Source organism: Bubalus kerabau, chromosome 8, assembly GCF_029407905.1.
Source record: "Bubalus kerabau isolate K-KA32 ecotype Philippines breed swamp buffalo chromosome 8, PCC_UOA_SB_1v2, whole genome shotgun sequence".
Taxonomy (NCBI): Eukaryota; Metazoa; Chordata; class Mammalia; order Artiodactyla; family Bovidae; genus Bubalus; species Bubalus kerabau.
In genome coordinates this window covers 47,694,597-47,719,789 of record NC_073631.1, presented here as the reverse complement: position 1 = coordinate 47,719,789, position 25,193 = coordinate 47,694,597, and the positions used below count along the sequence as shown (strand labels likewise).

Genomic DNA, 25,193 nt, shown 5'->3' with positions numbered 1-25,193 from the left:
CTTATTCAGTGCTGTGACAGAAACTTAATTCTTTCATATAAGTTGACAGTGATTTCTTACTAAGCTTTTGTAAGAAAACAGAATAAAGATGCCTGTCCCCCGAAAGCAGAGGACAGCTTCGGTGACCTTCATGTTCTAAAGAGGACAGCTCTCTATCTAATCTGCTTCCCTCTGTTTGTATCCTCAGTCTGGGAAAGGAAAAGAAAACAGTTTCTTGGCTTCTCATCTTTTGTCCAAGACTCTGATTACATCTATGCTCTCTCTTCTCTCCTGTAATCTCAAGAAGTCCACAAAATGGGAAGCTGATCCTGCTTTCTATTGAAAAGCCCCTATTGCTTTTACAGAGATTTCCAGACGCTATGAAAGGGTCTTGGTTGGAATTGAGCTGCATGTCTTATCATTGTAAATTTGTGCAAACTCAGTAGAAAGAACCCTGACTGCTCTAGCACGTAATTTGTTAAGTGATGTCTTAAAACCAAAACCTGTGTAATTCTGTCTTTCTTTTTAACAGCTTAACATTGGGTGTGCCAATCAATTCAGCAGTGCTGCCCCAGTTCTTCTTCAGTACTCTCATGATGCTGGAATGTCCTGGTTTCTGGTGAAAGAAGGTTGTTACCCAGCTTCTGCAGGCAAGGGATGTGAAGGAAACTCCAGAGAACTGAGTGAACCCACCATGTATCACACGGGGGACTTTGAAGAATGGACAAGAATCACCATTGTTATTCCAAGGTCTCTTGCATCCAGGTAAAGTGCCCATTCTTACCATGTGCCATAGTTGCCATTTCTAAGGAGCATATATTTATCTCAATATCTTCATTTCATATATCTCAATGCTGCTGCTACTCATAACCTCTAGCAGTATCTATCGGAGAAGGCAATGGCAATCCACTCCAGTACTCTTGCCTAGAAAATCCCATGGATGGAGGGGCCTGGTGGGCTGCAGTCCATGGGGTAGCTAGGAATCGGATACGACTGAGCGACTTCACTTTCACTTTTCACTTTCCTGCATTGGGGAAGGAAATGGCAACCCACTCCAGTGTTCTTGCCTGGAGAATCCCAGGGATGGGGGAGCCTGGTGGGCTGCTGTCTATGGGGTCGCACAGAGTCGGACACGACTGAAGCAACTTAGCAGCAGCAGCAGCAGTATTTATCCAAGTAATGACTCTTGAGAAAATGACACACACATTTGTGAAAAAGTTTGTTCACTTACTCATCCATTCATTCATTCAACAAATACTTATTGAGCCACCTACCTATGCCAAGTTCTGTCCTGGGCACTGGGATTACAGCATTAACCAGAAGATGTTTAAAAGCTAAGTGAGTTATAAAGCATTATTGTAACAGACTTTCACTATGTGGTGATTTTTTTCTAACTTAATGCCTCCTTGAATAGACAATTTGAGATATCTCATCATTAAGATACATATTAATACAATAGAGAAAAAGATTTTAAATCAATTGACAGAAGCATGAGCTAAAGGGATTAAGAACTTGAAGCAAATTAGTTTTTGTAATACATCAACAAGTTTAACTCTTAGCTTCCTGGCAGCTAGGACAAAGTGTGAGAGGTCAGGAGATAGGGTCATTTGGTTCTCAATGTTGAATAAGATAAAAGAAAATATATACATTCTGATAAAAAAATTAAGTGTACTTTTTTCTAAAATACATTTGTATTGCGTATATATATCTTTGTGTTGGGTGGAGTAGGTAACATCAAGATCAGTGTTTTAACTATAATTTTTTCAGAAGATAAAGAAGCATTCAAGTGGGCACTTTTTAATTGAATCCTAGAATATAATATTCAATTGTGACTCAGTCAAAGCATTTCTGTGCAGAACTGAGATGATATAATAGGTCTATTTGTACTGCTGGTGATGTAACTTAATATAGAGTTGCTGCTGCTGCTGCTAAGTTGCTTCAGTCGTGTCCAACTCTGTGCGACCCCATAGATAGCAGCCCACCAGGCTCCCCCATCCCTGGGATTCTCCAGGCAAGAACACTGGAATGGGTTGCCGTTTCCTTCTCCAATGCATGAAAGTGAAGTCACTCAGTCGTGTCCGACTCTTAGTGAGCTACTCATTAATGCCATTCAACATTATTTCCAGCCTTACTTTCTTCCTAGAATATGGTAGGACTATACTTTCTCCACACTCTTTAAAATTAGGTATTACCTAATGAAATGTGAGTGGAAATGAAACATATGACTTTGAGTCCATGTGCGTTTTGCCATCATATCTGTTTCATGAAAGCACCTTTTGTGATAAAGCTTACATCAGTCTGGATCCTTGCATTTCTGCAATCAGCAGACTTTCTTACAACCTATACTGGACATACAGCATAAGCCAGAAATAAACTTTTGTTGGGTTAACCCACTGAGACTGGGGGCTGCATGTTATATCAGCATAACGTATCTCATCCTGACTGACAGAATGATAAAAGCTAAGAATCTATGGGGATGGTTTATCTATAATGTTTGTAGAGACATTCTGTCTATAATCTTTCACCTAATTGATCACCAGATTTATATCTAGCTGGATATCCTGGTTGTGTTCTCTTCCTTCCTTGTTAATTAGTCATACATACCTTCAGAAACTGCACCATAGATTTTGGTATACAGACTTCTCAGATAGGTAGGAAACTTGTTTGGTCAGGATATATAAGTTTCTGTGGTAATCTACTAAACTTTGGAGCATAATCTTTAAATGCCAACTATTCCAAGAAAGAATTCATCAGTCATTAGATCTAAGATCAACTTAAAAGTAATTTTTTGTCTTTACATGCCAGTGTACTTTGTTGTGTATCAGAGAGACTCAAATGACTTGGTTTGTGCCAGAGTTGATGAGTTGACCTTCTTTAGTGAAATTTAATAATTTGACTTGCATTCTGCTTTAGTTAGGATACAGGTCTAGGTACTATAAAAGCAAAATAAATCAAATGCTTAACAAGGCTTAAACAAGATAGAAATCCATTCTTTACTGCCTAATAGTCCAAAGGTGAGCAGTTCAGAACTGACACGGTATCTCTGCCATTCTGAACACACAACTTCTATCTCTGGATCCAAGGCAGCTATTCCAGACCTTGTTATACCTCTCAACCAGTGGAAGGAAAATGATCAGGAATGCATAGGCACATTACTTTTTTATATATATAAATTTATTTATTTTAATTGGAGGGTAATTACAATATTGTATTGGTTTTGCATTACTTTTTAAAAACTATCATTAGTCCTTTTTCATATCCCTCAGTAGAGCCTAGGATAATATTTGTACAGTTACCTATTGCTGTGCAGCATTCCTCTCCAAAACATAGTGGCTTAAGACAGCGGTGGCTTATTATTTCTCATGGTTTTACAAATTGATTGGGTAGTTCTTCTGCTCATCTCTCCAAGCTTTATAGTATAGCTTTTTTCAATTGGTAGGTTGATTAGTGTCTGGGATTAGTAGGACCTTTATCACTATGTGGTTTTCATCCCGGTATCCACCCCAGTATTCATAACAATATCCACAGTTGGGTGGTTCCAGTGTTAGAAAAAAACAAAAGTAGAAGCTGCCTGACCCTATCTTACTGCCACATCCTAGGGGTCAAAGCAAGTCACAAGGCAAATCTAGATACAGAGAGTGAGAAAACAGACTCCTCTTTTTGATAGAAAGTGCAGAAAAATCTTATAGAAGATATACATAAGTAGGTGTGATCCATGTGAAAGTGAAAGTTATTCAGTTGGGTCCAACTCTTTGTGACCCCATGGACTATACAGCCCATGAAATTCTCTAGGCCAGAATACTGCAGTGGGTAGCCTATCCGTTCTCCAGAAGATCTTCCCAACCCAGGATTCAAACCGGGATCTCCTGCAATGCAGGCGGATTCTTTACCAACTGAGCTACCAGGCATTGTTATAACAACCTAACATAGTTTGTCCTAGCCCTATGATTCATATATGTTCCCCATGAAAACACACTCACTTTCCTCCCAAGACCCTCAAAGGCTTGTCCCATCATAGTATCAGGCTCTAAGTCACTTATCTCATATCAAGGTTCCCTGGATATGACTCACAGATCTAGGAATTGAAAAAAAAAAAAAGAGTTATCTATCCCACCCCTACCCAACATACAACAATGAGATAAGATAAACATAATATAATAATAATATATATAACAACATAGTAAACACTGCCCACTCAGGAAAATGAAAAGAATGGGAAGCACATAGCAAACACTGGTTCACCAGAATTCTGAAAGCCAACAAGATAGCTGTTACTAGGGTTCCCTTCTCTACGAACAATGTCCAGGATAAGAAAGTTTGATAGTTCTCCTCCTGGTGAGTAGTTCCCTAATCTTTTGTTCTTCTCAGGTGTTTGTTCTACTCTATAGGCTTCATCCTCTGAGACATTTTTCCTTTTCCATAAGGACATATCTGCCTTTGGAGCTAAATAGCCCTTTCATCCTGCTTATTGCCCATCTCAAACTGGGCATTGTAACATTGCACCCCTTGTAATCCTCACCCCCACCACTGCCCTTCTCTCCCCATGTTTTTCTGAAACTGTTCACTTCAGTTGCTCAGTTGTGTCTGACTCTTTGTGACACCATGCACTGCAGCACGCCAGGCCTCCCTGTCCATCACCAACTCCTAGAGTTTACTCAAACTCATGTCCATTAAGTCAGTGATGCCATCCAACCATCTCATCCTCTGTTATCCCCTTCTCCTCCCACCTTCAGTCTTTCCCAGCATGAGGGTCTTTTCAAATGAGTCAGTTCTTCACATGAGGTTTCAAAGTATTGGAGTTTCAGCTTCAACATCAGTCTTTCCATTGGACACTCAGGACTGATTTCCTTCAGAATGGACTGGTTGGATGTCCTTGCAGTCCAAGGGACTCTCAAGAGTCTTCTCCAACACCACAGTTCAAAAGCATCAATTTTTCGGTGTTCAGCTTTGTTTATAGTCCAACTCTCATATCCATACATGACTACTGGAAAAAACATAGCCTTGACTAGATGGACCTTTGTTGGCAAATAATGTCTCTGCTTTTTAATATGCTGTCTAGGTTGGTCATAACTTTTCTTGCAAGGAGCAAGTGTCTTTTAATTTCATGGCTGAAGACACCATCTGCAGTGATTTTGGAGCCCAAGGAAATAAAGTCTGTCACTGTTTCCACTGTTTCCCCATATATTTGCCATGAAGTGATGGGACCAGATGTCATGATCTTCGTTTTCTGAATGTTGAGCTTTAAGCCAGCTTTTCACTCTGCTCTTTCACCTTCATCAAGAGGCTCTTTAGTTCTTCTTCACTTTCTGCCATAAGGGTGGTGTCATCTGCATATCTGAGGTTATTGATATTTCTCCTGGCAATCTTGATTCCAGATTGTGCTTCTTCCAGCCCAGCGTTTCTCATGATGTACTCTGCATATAACTTAAATAAGCAGGGTGACAATATACAGCTTTGACATACTCCCTTCCCAATATGGAACCAGTTTGTTGTTCCATATCCAGGTCCAACTGTTGCTTCCTGACCTGCATACAGGTTTCTCAAGAGGCAGGTCAGGTGGTCTGGTATTCCCATTTCTTTAAGAATTTTCTACAGTTTGTCATGATCCACACAGTCAAAGGCTTTGGCATAGTCAATAAAGCAGAAATAGATGTTTTTCTGGAACTCTCTTGCTTTTTTGATAATCCATTGGATGTTGGCAATTTGATCTCTGGTTCCTCTGCCTTTTCTAAATCCAGTTTGAATATCTGGAAGTTCATGGTTCATGTATTACTGAAGCCTGGCTTGGAGAATATTGAGCGTTACTTTACTAGTGTGTGAGATGAGTGCAATTGTGCAGTAGTTTGAGCATTCTTTGGCATTGCCTTTCTTTGGGATTGGAATGAAAACTAACCTTTTCTTCTGAAACTGTGGCCCAGCCTTATGTCTTCCAAATAGAGAAGTGCAACATGTCATGAAGCTGGGGAGTATAAGGGGATAAATCTTTGCTGCAGTGTCTAGAATACCAGGATATTGGAAGACATCGCTTTAAAAGTAGTCCACAGAATCAGGAGCCAAGGAACACAATGCTGGTGTGATACCCCAAAGCCAGATAATACAGAGTTGAATCTGAAACTGCAGTTGGTTTGATGCTAAGTAGAATCACCCAGTTGGTAAAGCCACATCTGAGAAATAAGAAAAGACTGTCCTTATTATTACAAAATGAGCCAATATTTTGAGGCTTCCAATTTATCAATATTTTCTTAGATCTCAGCTTTTGGAAGACAAAATCTTGTTCATTAGGATTTGGCTTCCTGGTTTGTTTGAATACTATCCAACTTGCTCGGGATGGCATTTGTGATGGAGAGTTCTCTACTACAGAATAGAAAATATGTTACTGCTTCAACCCAAGCAAATGAGCTATTGTTTGTTTCTTCTGCAGTATGTTAAACTCAGATATCTCCAAATGCAGTGTTGGAAAGCTGAGAATTGTAAGTGAAAATTGTTAAAATTTGGAACTATTTTGCCACAAACCAACATGCTTATAATAGTTACTAGAACATTGTTCTTTTACAAATAATTCGAAGCTGATTTTCTCAAAGGAATAGTTTGTGCTCATGTTAATTCTCTTGGTTCTTGCCTACAGAGGAAGAACATTGGTGGTGGTAAATACATGCTGTTACCTCCTTGCTGACTCTCATTCCCAACCATACAGCCACTCATCCTGCTCTTGGCTCTCTATGCCGAATGCAGAAAGTCAACATCTCTGGGAAGGGCTAGAAACTCAGCTGCTTAATATTCTGCCCAATGTCTCCTCCACCACCACACATCATAAGACAAAGCAGTGCACAGGTGCTTACCTTCCTGGTTTAAGTGGCAGATGCAACACCCCTCTGAAGTGTGGTGGGCTGAAGGACAGGGGTAGAAACTGGTTCTCCAGGTAGCTCAGGCATCCTCTGAACAAAGATGACAATTGGAAAGGGAGTAAAGAGAGAGTGTGTTATCTTCTACTACCTTATCTGGAACATGCAGGATAAAGGGGAATTTTGCTTTCTGAGGGGCAGAAATTATAGATCCATGTTTCTCTGGGTTCTATTATAGAAACTTAAACAGAAAAGGCAAGTGTGACTTTAATTAAAAAAGACTTCTACCAGGGAATCAAAGTGTTTCTTTTTTAGTATAGATGTACAACCTATCTTTTGGAAGGGGCACAGAGGCCTTACCATTTTACTACAAACAATTGGCAAAAGATGCTTTTCACCAATTCCATTTATTTCCTTTGAAAGGAAAAATATCTTCACAGGCTAAATAATATTATGACTCCTTTGGGAAGAATTTTCCTAAAGCCCATGGCTTTAAAATTGTACTTTCTTTTTTCTTTTCATTTTTTTGGTTTTGCTTTGTTTTGCTAATCTTCAATTCTGTTCTCTTTTGCCTTAAAAAATAAGACCAATACATTTTGAGTTAACTTCAAAGGAAATAAAAGATGCATTCACCTTCCTTTTGACACATTGAAAAATGTGTTAAGGCTTGCATTAATAGAAATTAATCACTGAAAAACTTTTTAAACCTAGTAAACAACATTCTTGGCTACAGTTGTAAATTTGCCAAATGTAGATAACTTAAAATAATGAAGAAAAAAGCCAGGGTTATGATTCAGTGTTGCCAAATTACCATAGTTATTTGAAGAGCCAGAAAGAAATGTACTCTGCTACTGCTATATTATTTTCATAATAATAGAGGAGAAAAGGAACCATCTTTATCTACAATTATCTTTGATAATCTTCATTAATCTTTAAGATTCTTTACTCTTCTTTACTTAGAGACTGAATGCACTCAAGAATCTATAAATAATGGCAGCATAATTAATTGGTATTTAGATAGTCTAATCTATTATCCCTCTTTAATGTTAGTAGAATTGAGAAGGAAGAGATGTTTTCTTGTTATAAAGTTATAGATGTAGGTGAGTTTCCATGTATTTGAAAGGAAATGAGATGTGTTGAAAGGATTGGAAATATTAGAAAGCAACTGGGACAAGTTTTAGTTTGGCAGCCTCAAAACTTATGAGGAAAATAGGACTGGGCAGTAACCCAGGCCACTGGTGTTCCAGGGTTTTGAAGCACTGGGACCAGGTCCCTCTTTTGTTTGTTGGCAGTTACCAGTGTTCGTTGGCAGCCCAGCTGGTTGCTAAGTTTGTAGAATAAGCATCTTGGAGACTTCAAGATGAAAAGTGAAGAAGGTAAGGAAGGCAACAGGTGAGAATAGAGCTGTCAGTACAAACTTGATTCTTTCCTACCAGAATCATGCAAATGGCAGAGCCGTAGTCCCCTTATTTGTCCTAACAAAGTACATTCTATTTGATGGTTTCAAAGATTCCCAAATATCCTCTTAAAATATGCAAGAATAAAAAAAGCTATGTTTCTGGCCATCAGAATCTTCTTTATCTGAAATCCTCCTGATATTTAGACATTTATGCTGAAGAAAATATCAAGAAGTTTTGAGAAAGATTTGAGAGAGACACTTTTGAAGGTTAAGTGTCCAATCAAGTGAACGTGACTTCCAAATAAATATATATCTCTTGAGTTTTTCTAAACTGTTCTGTATTTCAGTGCTTTGGTATAAGATATTGGTACAAGAAACACATGTGCTGTTTTTCCCAACAGTAAGACCAGATTCCGATGGATCCAGGAGAGCAGCTCCCAGAAGAATGTGCCTCCTTTTGCTTTGGATGGCGTATACATATCAGAGCCTTGTCCCAGTTACTGCAGTGGCCATGGGGACTGTGTTTCAGGGGTGTGTTTCTGTGACCTGGGGTACACCGGTAAGGCTGCAGACAAATATGATGATCTGTTTGTAAAATATTCATCTCTGAGTACTATATTTCATGTTACTTTTTCCAAAGAAATATATTCTTAAGTATTTATTCTTAAGTCCCAAAATTATAGAAATTTGTAACCTAGGCAAATGAGGTACTGAAATATTTTCTAGTTTTGAGCTGCCTAAGAAGGGAAAGCATGATAACACATATTTCATCCCTTAAGTATATTCATTTACTAATAATAGTGATAATAATTAACATTACTTGAATCCCTGCTTCATGCCAAGCCCTACAGTAGGTGTTTTTTATTTCACCTCATTTAATTCACAAATAACCCTATAACATAGTACTGTCGTTGTCCCTGTTTACATTTGAGGAAACAGACACAAAGACACACAGTAACTGTCCCAAGGTCACATAGCTAAATGTTGCTAGAGCTCAGCTTTAATCCCTGGCAGCCAAGCTCTTAAGCAATAGGCTTCCTGTGCTCTTTACATTGCTTTTATACAAAGTGTAATTTTATACATTTAAAGTAAAAGTCAACTTACGAAATGATAAATGCAAGACTGCCAAACAAAAACTTAACAAGAGAAGTATTTTTTGACCACAATCACCCTTAGATGTTGCTACAAGCAAAAGTAAAAAGGAAGCTGAGATTAAAGAGTAAAATGGGAGAAAATATTATAAGCTTCGTAATCTTTTTATAGAATTTTTCCTGGAATTAACTTCAAAGGATCCTTCCCCGCTTTTCAGTGTTCTGCTCTTCATCTGGCACGTGACCAAAGACACACATATGTTGTTACAGGCCTTCTGTAGAGTGCTGTCACTCGTAGTTTCAGGGTGTTTTTTCTTAAATCTGGGATAAATTCCCCATATTGATCCTCTAATACAAGGACAACAAATGAGCACATTTTGTTTGTGGACAAAATCTTGTATCTCAGTTTACACAAATCCTCTGGTTAACAAAAATCATGAGACCGTGTGGTTCCCTCTGTGTTTGTGTTTAAAAATTTTAAATAATAGAAGCAGAATACTGTTTTGATGATAGTAGTGATGACTGTCGGAGAAGGCAGTGGCACCCCACTCCAGTACTCCTGCTTGGAAAATCCCATGGATGGAGGAGCCTGGTAGGCTGCAGTCCATGGGGTCGCTGAGGGTCGGACAGGACTGAGCGACTTCACTTTCACTTTTCACTTTCATGCATTGGAGAAGGAAATGGCAACCCACTCCAGTGTTCTTGCCTGGAGAATCCCAGGGACGGGGGTCCATGGGGTCACACAGAGTCTGACACGACCAAAGTGACTTAGCAGCAGCAGCAGCAGTGATGACTGTATTTCAGGCAGATGCTTGAGGTTTGAATTTTCATATGGTTTCTTTCCCCTAACACCTATGGCAATGTCTCCTTTGCCCACACACTAATGTACCTTCTAATGTTTCATGATTTTAACAAAACCTGTCTCCTCTGTATTTCTTTTCTCGGAAGCTGCACAAGGAACCTGTGTGTCTATTGTCCCTAATCACAGTGAGATGTTCGATAGATTTGAGGGGAAGCTCAGCCCGCTGTGGTACAAGATAACCGGAGGCCAGGTTGGAACGGGCTGTGGAACACTTAATGATGGCAAGTCTCTCTACTTCAGTGGCCCTGGAAAAAGGGAAGCGAGGACTGTCCCTCTGGACACCAGGAATATCAGGTAAGTAGTTAACGGGTCGCTTCTTCATGAACATAATATTTACCTTACTGTGTGATCTAACCTACAACACTGTTCTTTTCGGAGTTCACACAGTAATGTTTCTCTACATAGATTCTGATATATAAAAATGAAGCATAACTTTATAATAAAATAGATTCTGTAAAACTTATACTCTAATTCGTTAATCAGCATGCAGTCATCACCAAGGCCTGTGTGTCTAAAATATGTCAGCTTGGTTTTCTAAAGTTCTCGGTTATTATGAAGATTATTTGATATTAATTTTAATATATGCCAGGAGAAACAAATAATTTTTTGCAATTTTGAATTCTGTGTCCAAAAATGTGGTGCCCCATTTATCTAAGTTTATTTGTATTTACTTATTGAAGGCTATTCCAGAAATTTAAAATACCTACACTGACACCTACTGGTACAATAAATAAGTGCTTAGTTTTAAGGGCAAATGAAATAGTAGCACATCTAAAATATAACTGTGCTTCTTTAGTTTTAATCAAATTATTTTAGAATTGAAAGAAAGAAAGCTAAAGAAATGTTTGAAGCTTTTAGAGATTCTTCTCACTAAAATCTGGATTCTGTGTCATATGTTTTCTACCTTCAGTCTCTTTCCCCTTCCTTCTGAGTCCTTCTCACAGAGCTAACCTATCATGTAGCTTGGTTTATAGTGACTGAGGCATAGATTACATCACACTAATTGAGAGACAGTTGTGAAAAATTAAATGATCTGAGTTTAAATCCATAGTAGAAGTAATTGGCCCTAAACAAATGTAACATACAAGTTTTTAATGTTAGATTTTTCCTCCTGAGTTTCCAAGGATAGTATCATCTCAATTTAAAGGAATTCCATTTCAGTGATTTCATTAAGTTGCATCAGACTGTCACAGAGAAGTGAAGTTAAATTGTTTCCTTTTGTTTAAATCATTATTCGAAAATAAAATTAATGGTCATATCAATTAACTTTTCTGAATGGTTATAGAATTAGCCTACTATCTAATCTATGTAGTTTCTGCTTGTCATATGCCCTTTGTGTTTAAAAATAGTGCCTAAGAATTACAGGAGTTTTACTTTTTACTGTGTCAAAATACAGAAGGCTAGATGTCTTCTGAACTCATGTTTTTAAGTAACACCAAAACTGAGGTGTTTTGGGTTTTTTCCCCCCAGACTCGTTCAGTTTTATATACAAATTGGAAGCAAAACTTCAGGGATTACCTGCATCAAACCAAGAGCTAGAAATGAAGGTAAGCTGCTATATTTCCATAAAAACTACAGTTACTCCTAGCAAAGTAGTTCTTTCTCCTCCCAAAGTTTGGCTGAAATTTTGTAAACTGATTTATTGTTCAATTGCTCAGTCATATTTGACTCTTCACAACCCCATGGACTGAAGCACACCAGGCTTCTCTGTCCTTCATCATCTCTGAGAGCTTGCTCAAACTCAGGTCAGTGATGCCATCCAACCATCTCATCCTCTGTCATTCCCTTCTCCTCCTGCCTTCAATCTTCCCCAGCATCAGGGTCTTTCCTAGTGAGTCAGCTCTTTGCATCATGTGGCCAAATATTGGAGCTTCAGCTTCAACATCAGTCCTTCCAGTGAATATTCAGGGTTGATTTCCTTTAGGATTGACTGATTGGATCTCCTTGCAGTCCAAGGAACTCTCCAGAGTCTTCTCCAGCACCACAGTTCAAAAGCATCAGTTCTTCTGCACTCAACCTTCTTATTGGTCCAACTCTCACATCCATACATGACTACTGGAAGAACCATAGCTTTAACTAGATAGACCTTTCTCAGCAAAGTAATGTGTCTGCTTTTTAATATGCTGTCTAGGTTTATCATAGCTTTTCTTCCAAGGAGCAAGCATTTTTTCATTTCATGGCTGCAGTCATCATCTGCAGGGATTTGGGAGCCCAAAAAAATAAAGTCTGTCACTATTTCCATTGTTTCCCCATCCATTTGCCATGAAATGATGGGACCAGATGCCATGATCTTTGTTTTTTGAATGTTGAGCTTTAAGCCAACTTTTTCACTCTCCACTTTCACTTTTAACATGAGACTTTTTAGTTCCTCTTCACTTTCTGCCATAAGGGTGGTGTCATCTGCATATCTGAGGTTATTGACATTTCTCCTGGCAATCTTGATTCCAGCTTATTCTTCATCTAGTCTTGCATTTCACATGATGTACTCTGCATATAAGTTAAATAAGCAGGGTAACAATATACACTCTTAATGTACTCCTTTCCCAATTTGGAACCAGTCTGTTGTTCTCTGTCTGATTGTAACTGTTGCTTGTTGACCTACATACAGGTTTCTCAAGAGGCAGGTAACGTGGTCTGGTATTCCCATCGCTTGAAGAATTTTCCACATTTTGTTGTGATCCATACAGTCAAAGGCTTTAGCATAGTCAATGAAGCAGAAGTAGATGTTTTTCTGGAATTCTCTTGCTTTTTCGATGATCCAACGGATGCTGACAATTTGATCTCTGGTTCCTCTGCCTTTTCTAAATCTAGTTTGAACATCTGGAAGTTCTCAGTTCACATACTACTGTTGAACCCTAGCTTGGAGAATTTTGAGCACTACTTTACTAGCGTGTGAAATGAGTACAATTGTGTGGTAGTTTGAACATTCTTTGTAAATGGATACACTACCCTATATCATTCCTTCTCCTCTCCATCACTAAACGGGTAACTGCAGAGAGCCTTTGTCTCTAAGTTTCCTCATCCAGATCCTTAAGCGTAGAAACATATTTGTTTTGGGAAAACCTGTTCCTTTACAGGAATTCCCAGGTGGCACTAATGGTAAAGAACCCGCCTGCCAATGCAGGAGGCATGAGAGGTGTTGGTTCAACTCCTGAGTCAGGAAGATCCCCTGGAGGAGGACATGGCAACCCATTCTGGTATTCTTGACTGGAGAATCCCATGAACAGAGGATCCTGGCAGGGTACAGTCCGTAGGCTCGTAAAGAATCAGACATGACTAAAGCTACTTAGCACACACACACATTCCTTTATAACTTTAAACAAGGAGAAAACAAAACTGCAGAGACTTACATTCAGCACTGTAGGGGACTAGGAATTTTCCTTGCATAGGGTATTACTGATTGCAGATCATACACTGCTTCCTGCCTGTAAACAGATCCTTTGGTAGAAGGAGCAGTTGTTGGTAATAATAAATATGAATTTTTACTGAGCAGTTATATATGCAAGGCACTGTTCCAGGTGTTCTATCTGTTAATGCACTTAATCCTCACTATATCCCTTTGCCATAGGTACTATAATTTATCCTATTTTACAGATGTAGATGTTGGGGCACAGAGAGGACAAATAACTTACTCAAGATCACGCTATCAGTAAGTGGACGAGCAGAGATTCAGACCACTAGAGCCTATTCCTCTCTCCTTCCCCAGATCCCTATTCTCTCAGACATCCACACCATCTTCTGCCTCCATGATTCAGTGCTGAAAGAAATGCAAAAGCACTTGAAGTATACATAGTTGGCCTTCAATTGCTATATAGATATGATAGGATTCCTTAAGGGACCCTACCTGTGAGTTGGTTCCTGGCATAAAATCCATAAGCTTCTCAGATGGAGCCTCCTCCAAACTTTGATCTCATGAAAAGCATGTGAAGAATTTTACAGCTTTCAAGTTTGTTATTGTCTCAGGCATAACTATGTAAAACATATTGGCTTAAACACTACAGTGGCCGCTAGTCAGTAGAGCCACCGATAGCTCTGTTCATCAGTTCTAAATATCCTTGGCCTTATCATCAGTAATTGAAAGCTTCCTTGACTTTTCTAAGTGTCTCAGTACTGTTAGTCTAGTAATTATCCAGATCATCTATACATTGAATCAGCAGTCTAGAAACTTGTATTTTGTATTTCCTGGTCTCTTTGACAGTGTTTATTAAGAATCTGCTCTAAGCTAGGCACTGTTCTAGGTTTCATGGATACAGTGTCACCAAAAGACAGATGCATCAGTCTTGATGAGCTAGGTTATGCTACAGTGACAGGCAACTCAGTCTCTGTGGGTTAAAACATGAGATTTGTCCTCTGTGCTGCATTTTCCTCATGGGTCATCTGAGGTTCTCATCCAGCACCCAGGATAATGAAGCAGCTGCTGGGTAGCTTCTGGGTGTTGTCAGCCATGTGGCGGAAGGAAAGAGCACATATGGTAAAGGGGACAAGAAATGCAAACTGCCATGTAGCAGGATGCGAAGAACCAGTGTGGCAGTAATGAGCACAGCAGACAAAAGCGCTACCGTTAAGAGAACTTATATTGTAGTAAGAGGAGTCAGAACATCAAGAATAAAAGAAATGACCAGGATGTTAGATTGATGGGCTAGAGAGAAATAAATAAGCTGATGAGATAGAAAGTAAACTTATGCTGGGAAAGATGCTAATTTCAACAGAGTGATCTGGGAGTGGACTTACTGAGAAAGTGACATTTAAAATGAAATCTAAAGGGGAAAGTGTTAGTTGCTCAGTCATGTCCAGCTCTTTGTGACCCCATGGACTGTAGCCCACCAGGCTTCTCTTTCCGTGGGATTTCCCAGGCCAGAATACTGGAGTGGGTAGTCATTCTCTTCTTTAAGGGTCCTTCCTGATCTGGGGATCGAACCTGGGTCTCCTCCATTGCAGGCAGATTCTTTACTATCTGAGCCACCAGGAAAAGGCTTCCCCGGTAGCTCAGCAGTAAAGAATCTGCCAGCAATGCAGGAGACTGGTTCCATACCTGGGTTGAGAAGATCCCCTGGAGGAGCAAATGGCAACCCCCTCAGTATTCTTGTCTGGGAAATCCCAAGGACAGAGGAACCTGGTGGGCTGCAGTCCAGTTCAGTTCCTATGATGGGCTGCAGTCCATAGGATCGCAAATAGTCAGACACAACTGAGCACACACACTAATGGTGAAAAAAGCCACAACAGAAAGAGCTTAAGGCAAGTTTTCCAGTCAGAAGAAACAGCAAAGGCCATGAGGTGGAAAAGAGTTGTGGTGTTGGAGGAACAGAAAGAAGGCCAGATGGCCTGGGGCTCGTTAAGGTTTAGGACTGCTGGGGAGAAGGAGGAGAGGGACAGAGCCAGGTCACGCAGAGCCTTGCTGGCCATGGAACAGAGGTGGGATTGGAATCCATTGTATTGGAAACAACTGAAGACTTTTAGGTCAGGCAGTGACATAACCTGATTTAAATTTTTATAGAATCACCCTACAGAAACAATATGTAGTTCAAAACAAGAGTATCTCTAGAGCACATTCTCCATCCACATGGAAACAGGAGCTTTGAGGGATGCAAAGGTAGACGGAGTTCTGTCCCAGGATCTTGCTTACTGACTGGAGAGGTGGAGAACCTGAATGTTGTCTTTAAACCTTGTGATAGAATTGCTATTTAAAAGTAGTTCGTGGTTGGAACATGAAGCAACTGTGTGCATGTGCATATATGCATGACTCTTCTGAAAATTACAAATCCATACCCCTATTTGTATATGAGGAAAAAAAAGAAACTCTGACCAGAGTATAGTGGGAAGCATCCACTTACTGACCTGAGGCTGTCCTCTACTTTAACCTCTGATTATAATTGCTCTCGTCTGCCTTCTGGGACTTTTTCCCTTTAGGAACACAACTTATTCTCAACAACCCTGAGCCGTTTTCTTGAACTCACTGCTGCCTGTGTAATTTACGTCCCACAGGCATTTCTCAGCCTTTTATTGAAAACTGGTTGTTAAAATGTAAATCTGCCTAAATCCTTGAACAAATCTCTTCCAGTGATAAAAGTAAAGATTTTCTGCATACTCAAGCTGAAGCCTCAATTTGCATATTTGGAATTAAAATCAAAATTAGGCTATTTTCAGTAAGACTGGGAAGAATGAGGATGGAGGTATCATTTTAAAAGGGGAATGTTTTATGTTCCTTAAATATTTGGCAGTTGAGCTGAAATGGTTTGGTTTTTTCCGATGGACAGTGTTTAGATGACACAGCTAAAGAGGGTCAGTTCAATTCAGTCACTCAGTCATGCCTGACTCTTTGCAACACCATGGACTGCAGCACACCAGGCTTCCCTGTTCATCACCAACTCCCAGAGTTTGCTCAAACTCATGTCCATTGAGTCAGTGATGCCATCCAACCATCTCATCCTCTGTCGTCCCCTTCTCTTCCTGCCTTCACTCTTTCCCAGCATCAGAGTATTTTCTAATGAGTCAGTACTTTGCATCAGGTGGCCAAAGTACTGGAGTTTCAGCTTCAGCATTAGTCCTTCCAATGAATGTTCAAGGTTGATTTCCTTGACTGGTTTGATCTCCTTGCTGTCCAAGGGACTCTCCCTCCCTCTTCTTGCTGTCCAAGGGACTCTCAAGAGTCTTCTCCTTGATATTTGGCAAAACTAATACAATTATGTAAAGTTTAAAAATAAAAAAAAAATTAAAAAAAAAAAAAGAGTCTTCTCCAACACCACAGTTCAAAAGCATAAATTCTTCAGTGCTCAACCTTCTTTATGGTCCAACTCTCACATCCATACATGACTACTGTAAAAACCATAGCTTTGACTAGATGGACCTTCGTTGGCAAAGTAATGTGTCTGTTTTTTAATAGGCTGTCTAGGTTTGTCATAGCTTTTCTTCCAAGAAGCAAGCATTTTTTCATTTCATGGCTACAGTCACCATCTGCAGTGGTTTTGGAGCCTAAGAAAAAAAGGCCCAGAGATCGATAGAAAACAGATAGAGATACTGCTGTTTCCCTTTCTTGCATTTCTCCATTCTTTCATACTTACCTGAGAGGCATTCCATTGACCTGAAGAATTGGGGGCCTCCTCTCTGCAGATCTTGCAGTTGCCTGCAGGTGTATGTGACAGTCCTGAAAAAGCTAATGTGGAGGAAGTCAGCAGGCAGAAACCAGTTGGAGCAGGGACCACTTGAGCCATAATTCTCATATGCTCATATACATCTGAGTCCTTTCAGTTCAGTTCAGTTCAGTTGCTCAGTCGTGTCCGACTCTTTGAGACACCATAGACTGCAGCATGTCAGGCCTCCCTGTCAATCACCAACTACTGGAGTTTACTCAAACTCATGTCCACTGAGTCGATGATGCCATCCAACCATCTCACCCTCTGTCATCCACTTCTCCTCCCACTTTCAATCTTTCCCAGCATGAGGGTCTTTTCAGATGAGTCAGTTCTTCACATTAGGTGGCCAAAGTATTGGAGTTTCAGCATCAGTCCTTCCAATGAATATTCAGGACTGATTTCCTTTAGGATGGACTAGCTGGATCTCCTTGCTGTCCAAGGGACTCTCCGGAGTCTTCTCCAACACCACATTTCAAAAGCATTAATTCTTCAGCACTCAGATTTCTTTGTAGTCCAACTCTCACATCCATACATGACTACTGGAAAATCTATAGCCTTGACTAGATGGGCCTTTGTTGGCAAAGTAATGTCTCTGCTTTTTAATAAGCTGTCTAGGTTAGGCATAACTTTTCTTCCAAGGAGCAAATGTCTTTTAATTTCATGGCTGCAGTCACCATCTGCAGTGATTTTGGAGCCCCCAAAAATAAAGTCTGTCACTGTTTCCACTGTTTCCCCGTTTATTTGCCATGAAGTATGGGACCAGATGCCATGAAAGTATGAGACCAGATGCAATGATCTTAGTTTTCTGAATGTTGAGTTTTCAGCCAACTTTTTCACTCTCCTCTTTCACTTTCATCAAGGGGCTTTTTAGTTCTTTGCTTTCTGCCATAACGGTGATGTTATCTGCGTATCTGAGGTTATTGATGTTTCTCCCGGCAATCTTGAGTCCAGCTTGTGCTTCATCCAGTCCAGCATTTCTCATGATGTACTCTGCATATAAGTTAAATAAGCAGGGTGATAATATACAGCCTTGACACACTCCTTTTCCTATTTGGAAGCAGTCTGTTGTTCCATGTCCAGCTCTAACTGTTGCTTCCTGACTTGCATACAGATTTCTCAAGAGGCAGGTCAGGTGGTCTGGTATTCCCATCTCTTGAAGAATTTTCCACAGTTTATTGTGATCCACACAGTCAAAGGCTTTGGCATAGTCAATAAAGCAGAAATAGATGTTTTTCTGGAACTCTCTTGCTTTTTCGATGATCCAACGGATGTTGACAATTTGATCTCTGGTTCCTCTGCCTTTTATAAATCCAGCTTGAACATCTGGAAGTTCACGGTTCATGTACTGCTGAAGCCTGGCATTATTTTGTGTAATTTTGAGCATTACTTTGCTAGCATGTGAGATGAGTGCAATTGTGTGATAGTTTGAGCATTCTTTGGCATTGCCTTTTTTTGGATTGGAATGAAAACTGGCCTTTTCCAGTCCTGTGGCCACTGCTGAGTTTTCCAAATTTGCTGGCATATTGAGTACAGCACTTTCACAGCATCATCTTTTAGGATTTGAAATAGCTCAACTGGAATTCCATCACCTCCACTATCTTTGTTTGTAGTGATGCTTCCTAAGGCCCACTTGACTTCATATTTCAGGATGTCTGGCTTCGCATGTCGGATATCTGGCTCTAGGCGAGTGATCACACCATCGTGATTATCTGGGTTGTGAAGATCTTTTTTTGTATAGTTCGTCTGTGTATGCTTGCCATCTCTCCTTAATATCTTCTGCTTCTGTTAGAATCCTTTGGGAGGCTTTAAAATGCAGATTCTGTTTCAATCGGACTGCGATGGTATGCTGCATAACAAATTATTCCCAACTGAGTGGCCTAAGGCAACATCTGTTACCTTCTAGTTTCTGTGAGTCAGGAATTCAGGTTCTGGCACAGGACTTCTCCTGAGGTTGCACACAAAGTAAAAGCCAGGAGCAGTGCATTCATCTGAAGAACCAACCAGGGCTGGAGGATCTCTTTCCAAGATGCTCACTTATCTGGCTGTTGGCAAGAGACCAGTTTCTTTCAGTGAACTTGTCCACAGGCTCTTTGTGTGTCCTTACAGGGAGAGAGAGAGAGGGAAGAGAGTATAAACACCTCTAATGGCCTCATCTCAGAAGTCACACAATGTCTCTTCTACCATACTCTGTGTAATAGTAGCAAGTTACTAGGTCTAGCCACTCTGAAAAACAAGCGAATTAACCTTCACTTTTTGATGGGAGGAGTGTCAAATAGTTTGTGGAGATGGTTTAAAAACTTCACAGGTGGAACCTGTTCCCAGATGATGCAGGTGCTGATCCTTGGACCAGACTCTGAGCAGAAGGTGCTAAAGGACCACCAGTGAGATTTTAGTCTTGTGATGCCTTATTTTTGATACCATATCTACTTTCCAAATAGGTATTCCCAGATAACTATCTAAATTATTTATTTATTCTCATTTGCTCTCTCTCATGTTACAAATATCAACCATATCAAACAAATTAATGTCCACAAGAAAGCTATATTTTGAGCAAGCAACAAGGGTTGGAGACTAGAGCTTTGTCAGACACTCCTCACCGTGATTAGAACAAAGATGAGAAAAAACCTCCCTTCACTTTTCTTCAGGAACTTTGATGTGGTTCTCTCCCTTCTGCAACACATGGGTCTGACTTCCACCCACTAAAGCTCCAGCTGCCCATGTCTACACCCATACACAAATAGTGTCTCCCCACAGAGTTCCTGTTCTTTGAGCTGTTTTTATTCTCTCATCAAACACAATGATTTCTTATATTTTAAATATGGTAGCATTAATTCTCTTGAGTTTTCTTTTGCATGTTAGACATTATTATTCCTGACATCACCCCTTGTCAGATGTAGTGATGATAATTCCATGTAATGTCAATTAACCTTAAAAAGCATTCTTTTAGTTCTATATTTTATCATATTATTTCTTGAAACAATTTTACTAAACTCTTTGCTATGCAGTACAACACAGGGATTGAGATATTCTGCTTAGTTAATAATGAGGAAACTAAAAAGATATTATATGAACCATGGGTTATTATTCCAGGAAGACTGAGGGAACATGACATTGTAGCTCAAAGGATAAAGAATCCGCCTACAATGCAGGAGATCCTGGTTCAGTCCCTTGGTTGGGAAGATTCCCTGGAGCAGGAAGTGGCAACCCACTCCAGTATTTTGCCTGGAGAATTCCATGGACAGGGGAGCCTGGAAAGAGGCAGATTACAGTCCATGGAGTCACAAAGAATCAGACATGACTGAGCGACTTTCACTACTACTACTAGAAAGATTGAGCTATAATAAAATTAATATAACAAACACAAATTTACTAGACATAATTTATGTGAATATTCAGATAGCACTTCAGTATCCCCAGTCATAAGTTTGAATATACAGTGCCAGTCTTAGGAACAATTATGGAATAGGCAATTAGATAGATGCCAAGAAAGCCCTCTGCCCTTCCCATCAAATAGAATATATATTTTTTAGTTATTTGCTAATGATATATATATATTATATGTATATATATATTCCATTGATTTCTACCATTTCATCATTAGCAGTTTTTTCCTTTGCATTCATATTACCCTTCCCCTGTGTCCTCTTTTAAAATAAAAAATGTTTCTGGGGGAGGTAGAAGGAATCGCACATGAAGTATCTTAAACCTTCATGTGTGTTTCCCTAAATCACACTTCTCTGGTGATAGGCAGAAGGAGATGGGGCAGAAGAGATACGTGAAGGGGAGAAGGTGAAAAGAGAGAGGAAGGTCAGAGTAACATCAGAGAGGAGTAAGTTCTTCTGCTTTGCTGTGTGATAATTTGTCTTTATCAGTCTTCAGTGACCAAGGCCTGACAGAGTATGAAGTGCCTGTAAAAGTATCCTTCTGCTTAAGAGAATTTCAGATTGACCTGTGCTTCCTATCTGGTGCATCAGCGGCAAAGAGCCCTTCTTTATTCTGTGCTGGGAGATTGAGATATTCCTTCTGAGTATATAATAATGATATGAGACTTTGTACTGTTCGGGACAGAATCTAAAATTCAAATACATAATCTGAAGTGCATTTTTATGTCCCTCTTACCAACCTCCTCATTGCTCATATAAAGCTGAGTGGTCTTTAAAAGAGCTTATGTATTTTTTCCCCCATTTCCTAGGAGTTGGTGCATCAGAAACTGTCAAGAAATTGATGAGCCTTCAGGTCTACTAATTCATTCCTTGGAAGTTAGACAAATGTGCCCTCATTCTATGAGATGCAATTTGAAGTTTCTAGTACAGTCTTGCCACTTAAAATAATACTGTTCCTTACCTTTTTTGCCTCTAGGAAAGCTGTCCAAGTAACTGGATTTATGTCTTTTAACACAGGGCTTGTTGTTCAGTATTCCAATGACAATGGGATACTCTGGCATTTGCTTCGAGAGTTGGACTTCATGTCATTTCTGGAACCACAGATCATTTCCATCGACCTCCCCCGAGAGGCAAAGACACCTGCTACAGCTTTTCGATGGTGGCAGCCCCAACATGGCAAGTTACTGCTCACCCCAACTTTCCTGGTAGCATTTAATCATCCAGTTAAAGCCACTTCATATTATGTGTTTTTTAATTTGCTGTCAATTTCTAGATAATTTGATTTAAAACCACAGTCATAGAGATATTCATATTGCTATATAATGAACCTCCTGTAACTGCTTTTATTCATCTGATTTCAGGGAAGCATTCAGCCCAGTGGGCCTTGGATGATGTCCTTATAGGAATGAATGACAGCTCTCAAACTGGGTTTCAGGATAAATTTGATGGCTCTTTAGATCTGCAGGCCAACTGGTATCGAATCCAAGGAGGTCAAGTTGATATTGACTGTCTCTCTATGGATACTGCTCTGATATTCACTGAAAACATAGGTATACATTTTCACTTGATAAAGGGAGAATATTTAATTAACTAGAGGACTAAATTAACTAAAGCCCAAAAGGAGATTCTCTAATGCAAAACCATGTGTATAACTGCCTGTGCTGAGGGAGGCAGTTGGAAATAAGTTGTTTTGTCTTCTAGTGTGACTTGGTGAACCCAATGACAGTTTTTGCAGGGACTGTCTTTCATGGCATGCATAATATGACCAATGTTTCTCAAAAATGAGGCAAAATGTCTGTCTGAAAACATTCCCATGTTTTATAATTCGCAGAATTAGAATTTTCAGACTCTCTGTTAGCCTGTCTCAAGGTGGTAAGACTTTTCAAATTAGCAGCCATCCATATTTCTGAGTCTGTGCTAACTAGATAAAAACAATCAGTGTGAGATGAAAAGTCAAAGCACATGTGAGACACTATAGATAAGTTTACTACTGAAAGCATGACAAGCAGAAACACCAAATAAGAAAGAGAGTACAATTATGTGCTACCATTAAACTTTTCCTTTTTCATAGGAAAACCTCGTTACGCTGAGACCTGGGACTTCCATGTGTCAGCATCAACTTTCTTGCAGTTTGAAATGAGCATGGGCTGTAGCAAGCCCTTCAGCGACTCCCACAGTGTACAGCTCCAGTATTCTCTGAACAATGGCAGGGACTGGCATCTTGTCACTGAAGAATGTGTTCCTCCAACCATTGGCTGTCTGCACTACACAGAAAGTTCAATTTACACCTCCGAGAGATTCCAGAATTGGAAGCGGATCACTGTCTACCTTCCACTCTCCACCATGTGAGAATTGTCATTTGGCTACATGTCAGAACTTCAGGTTTCTGTCACCTAATTGGAAAATAATTGTGATGCCACTTGGAAATTCTATTACTCTTTCATGAGGATTATGCATGGAACATACCAGGGGGGGAGAAAAAGTTATAGGTGCTTGGGTAATACTTTTTAAATGTGGTTAGGAGTTCCAGGAGTTTTATGAGGCTGAACTTTTCTGCTTCTTCAGCGACCTGAAGGCTGCCCAACAGATTCAGGTTTTAAATTGTTGTAAAAATAAACATCTACCCAATAACCAGAGTGATACTTATCTACATGAAGCAGTTTGTAAAATCATTAGATGGGGAAGAGTGTCCTTAGTTGTTGTTGGCTTTTCTTTTTTAATCTCCACACCACAATAAGAGTAAAAGGTTCATTCTTTTAAAATGCTCATATCATTTTACATCTTTCTTCCCCTCCGCAGGATCTCAGATTACATTCAGCCCTACCTTATGTTAGGGCTTACAGCAGGCTCCCACTTCTGTGGTTTAGGTGTTGGATAGTGAAGGATCTTTCTAGGAACTAATGTTACTGTGGTGGGTGAGAGAGTTTGTGCCATCCTGGGGCTGCTCTCCCTAGATCCCTACATTTTCCTTCCACTGCCCTGCTCTGAATTGTAGGCAAATTGGCCTCTGCAAGCTGCATTTGCCAGCTGCATGTGTTTTCTGGCTTCCTGGTAGGTTTAGGGAGTAACAGATAATGGCAAGAAAGTGGAGGGTGGAAATAAAGTTAAACCAGGGTATTCCTCCCCCTCCCTCTCTATCTCAAGTACATCTTGGCCAAGTTCAACAGCTCCAGCTCCACCATGGTGTCCCTCCAGGTGACACTGGCCCCTGGGCACTAGCAGCACCTCCTCCTGTAGCTCTCCATCTTTGGACTTGCAGTGGCTTCCTGACTTTCCTAAACTCTTATTTCCTCACTGATGCTGCTTCTCACTATGCATCCAATACTTTGTAAATTCTCTCCATCAAATACTTAAAGTGGTTTCCATTTTCCTGGTTCCATTTTGATTCAGAGATGTGCAAACAAGTGGCAGAAAAAAAAATACACACACACAGGAAATCAATGTGTTTTAGTATTTAACCTAAAAGAGTTTCCTGTGGACCCCAGAGCTTTAAAGAATGCTCACTTGTAGCTCATTTATTCATTCTATTTTTATTCAACAAACATTTATTGAATATCTCTGCCTGCAATGCAAGAGACCAAGAGACGTGGGTTTAATCCCTGGGTTGGGAAGATTCCCTGGAGAAGGAAATGGCAACCCACTCCAGTATTCTTGCTTGGAAAATCCCATGGACAGAGGACCCTGGCAGGCTACAGTCCATGGGGCCGCAAAAGAGTCAGATACAACTTAGCTACTAAACAACAACAACATTATGTGTTAGATCTCTGGTACAAAATGAATAAGGTGATGCCTGGATCCAAATATGATTTAGGATAACAGGTATCTAAGCAGTTATTTATGCTATAAAATGCTAACAGTGACAAAACCCAGAGATATTATTGAAACAAAGGGGGATATTGAGGAGATTGAATGGAGCTTTCTGCAGGAACTGATGTCTGAGTTGAGTCTGAATTAGGGAATAGAGCTTATCTGATTGAAGAGAGCCTGTAGGAGGTCATATGTGCTGTTGTAAGCAAAAAAAAACCCAGAGACCAGAAGAAACATGAGTTGATGGGAAAACTCAAGGACTTGATGCTATTAGAGTACCATTGTGAAGAAATAGGCAAAGATGAGGCAAGAGAAGAGGGCGGATGATGAAGGGGGCATGTATTTCATATTAGCAGTTTGGCATGTGCAGGGGAACCATTTAAAGTGTGTTAAACTGAGTGGTGACATGATTAGATTTCCGTTTCAGAGCCACCACACTGGCAGCTGTGTTGCATTGAAGGAGGACTTGTGTAGGGAAAACAATAGCACTTGAAATGTTACTATTGAAATTCCACTTCAAGTCGACTGTGTTTTACATTCCAAATAACTAACACATTTCTGCTGTGCAATCTGTTCCTAAATGAGAGACTGCTACTGCTGTTTGGTAAGGCTGTACATATTTCTGGATAAAGTGGTCTTCTGACAGTATATCCCAGTTAACAGATTACAAATATAATAAAAAAAAATGGAGGTGCATCAC

The 25,193-nt window shown here is 39.9% G+C and overlaps 1 protein-coding gene across 1 annotated transcript in view; it reads left to right on the top strand.

Annotated features, from left to right (window-relative positions):
* RELN (reelin) overlaps positions 1 to 25,193 on the top strand; it is a 553,687-nt gene that overhangs the window by 439,361 nt on the left and 89,133 nt on the right. Inside the window, exons 28-34 of the mRNA XM_055590184.1 lie at positions 512 to 744; positions 8,622 to 8,779; positions 10,260 to 10,467; positions 11,644 to 11,720; positions 21,704 to 21,862; positions 22,048 to 22,236; positions 22,758 to 23,031. Coding sequence (XP_055446159.1) covers positions 512 to 744; positions 8,622 to 8,779; positions 10,260 to 10,467; positions 11,644 to 11,720; positions 21,704 to 21,862; positions 22,048 to 22,236; positions 22,758 to 23,031 — 1,298 coding nt within the window. The remainder of the gene's footprint in view (positions 1 to 511; positions 745 to 8,621; positions 8,780 to 10,259; positions 10,468 to 11,643; positions 11,721 to 21,703; positions 21,863 to 22,047; positions 22,237 to 22,757; positions 23,032 to 25,193) is intronic.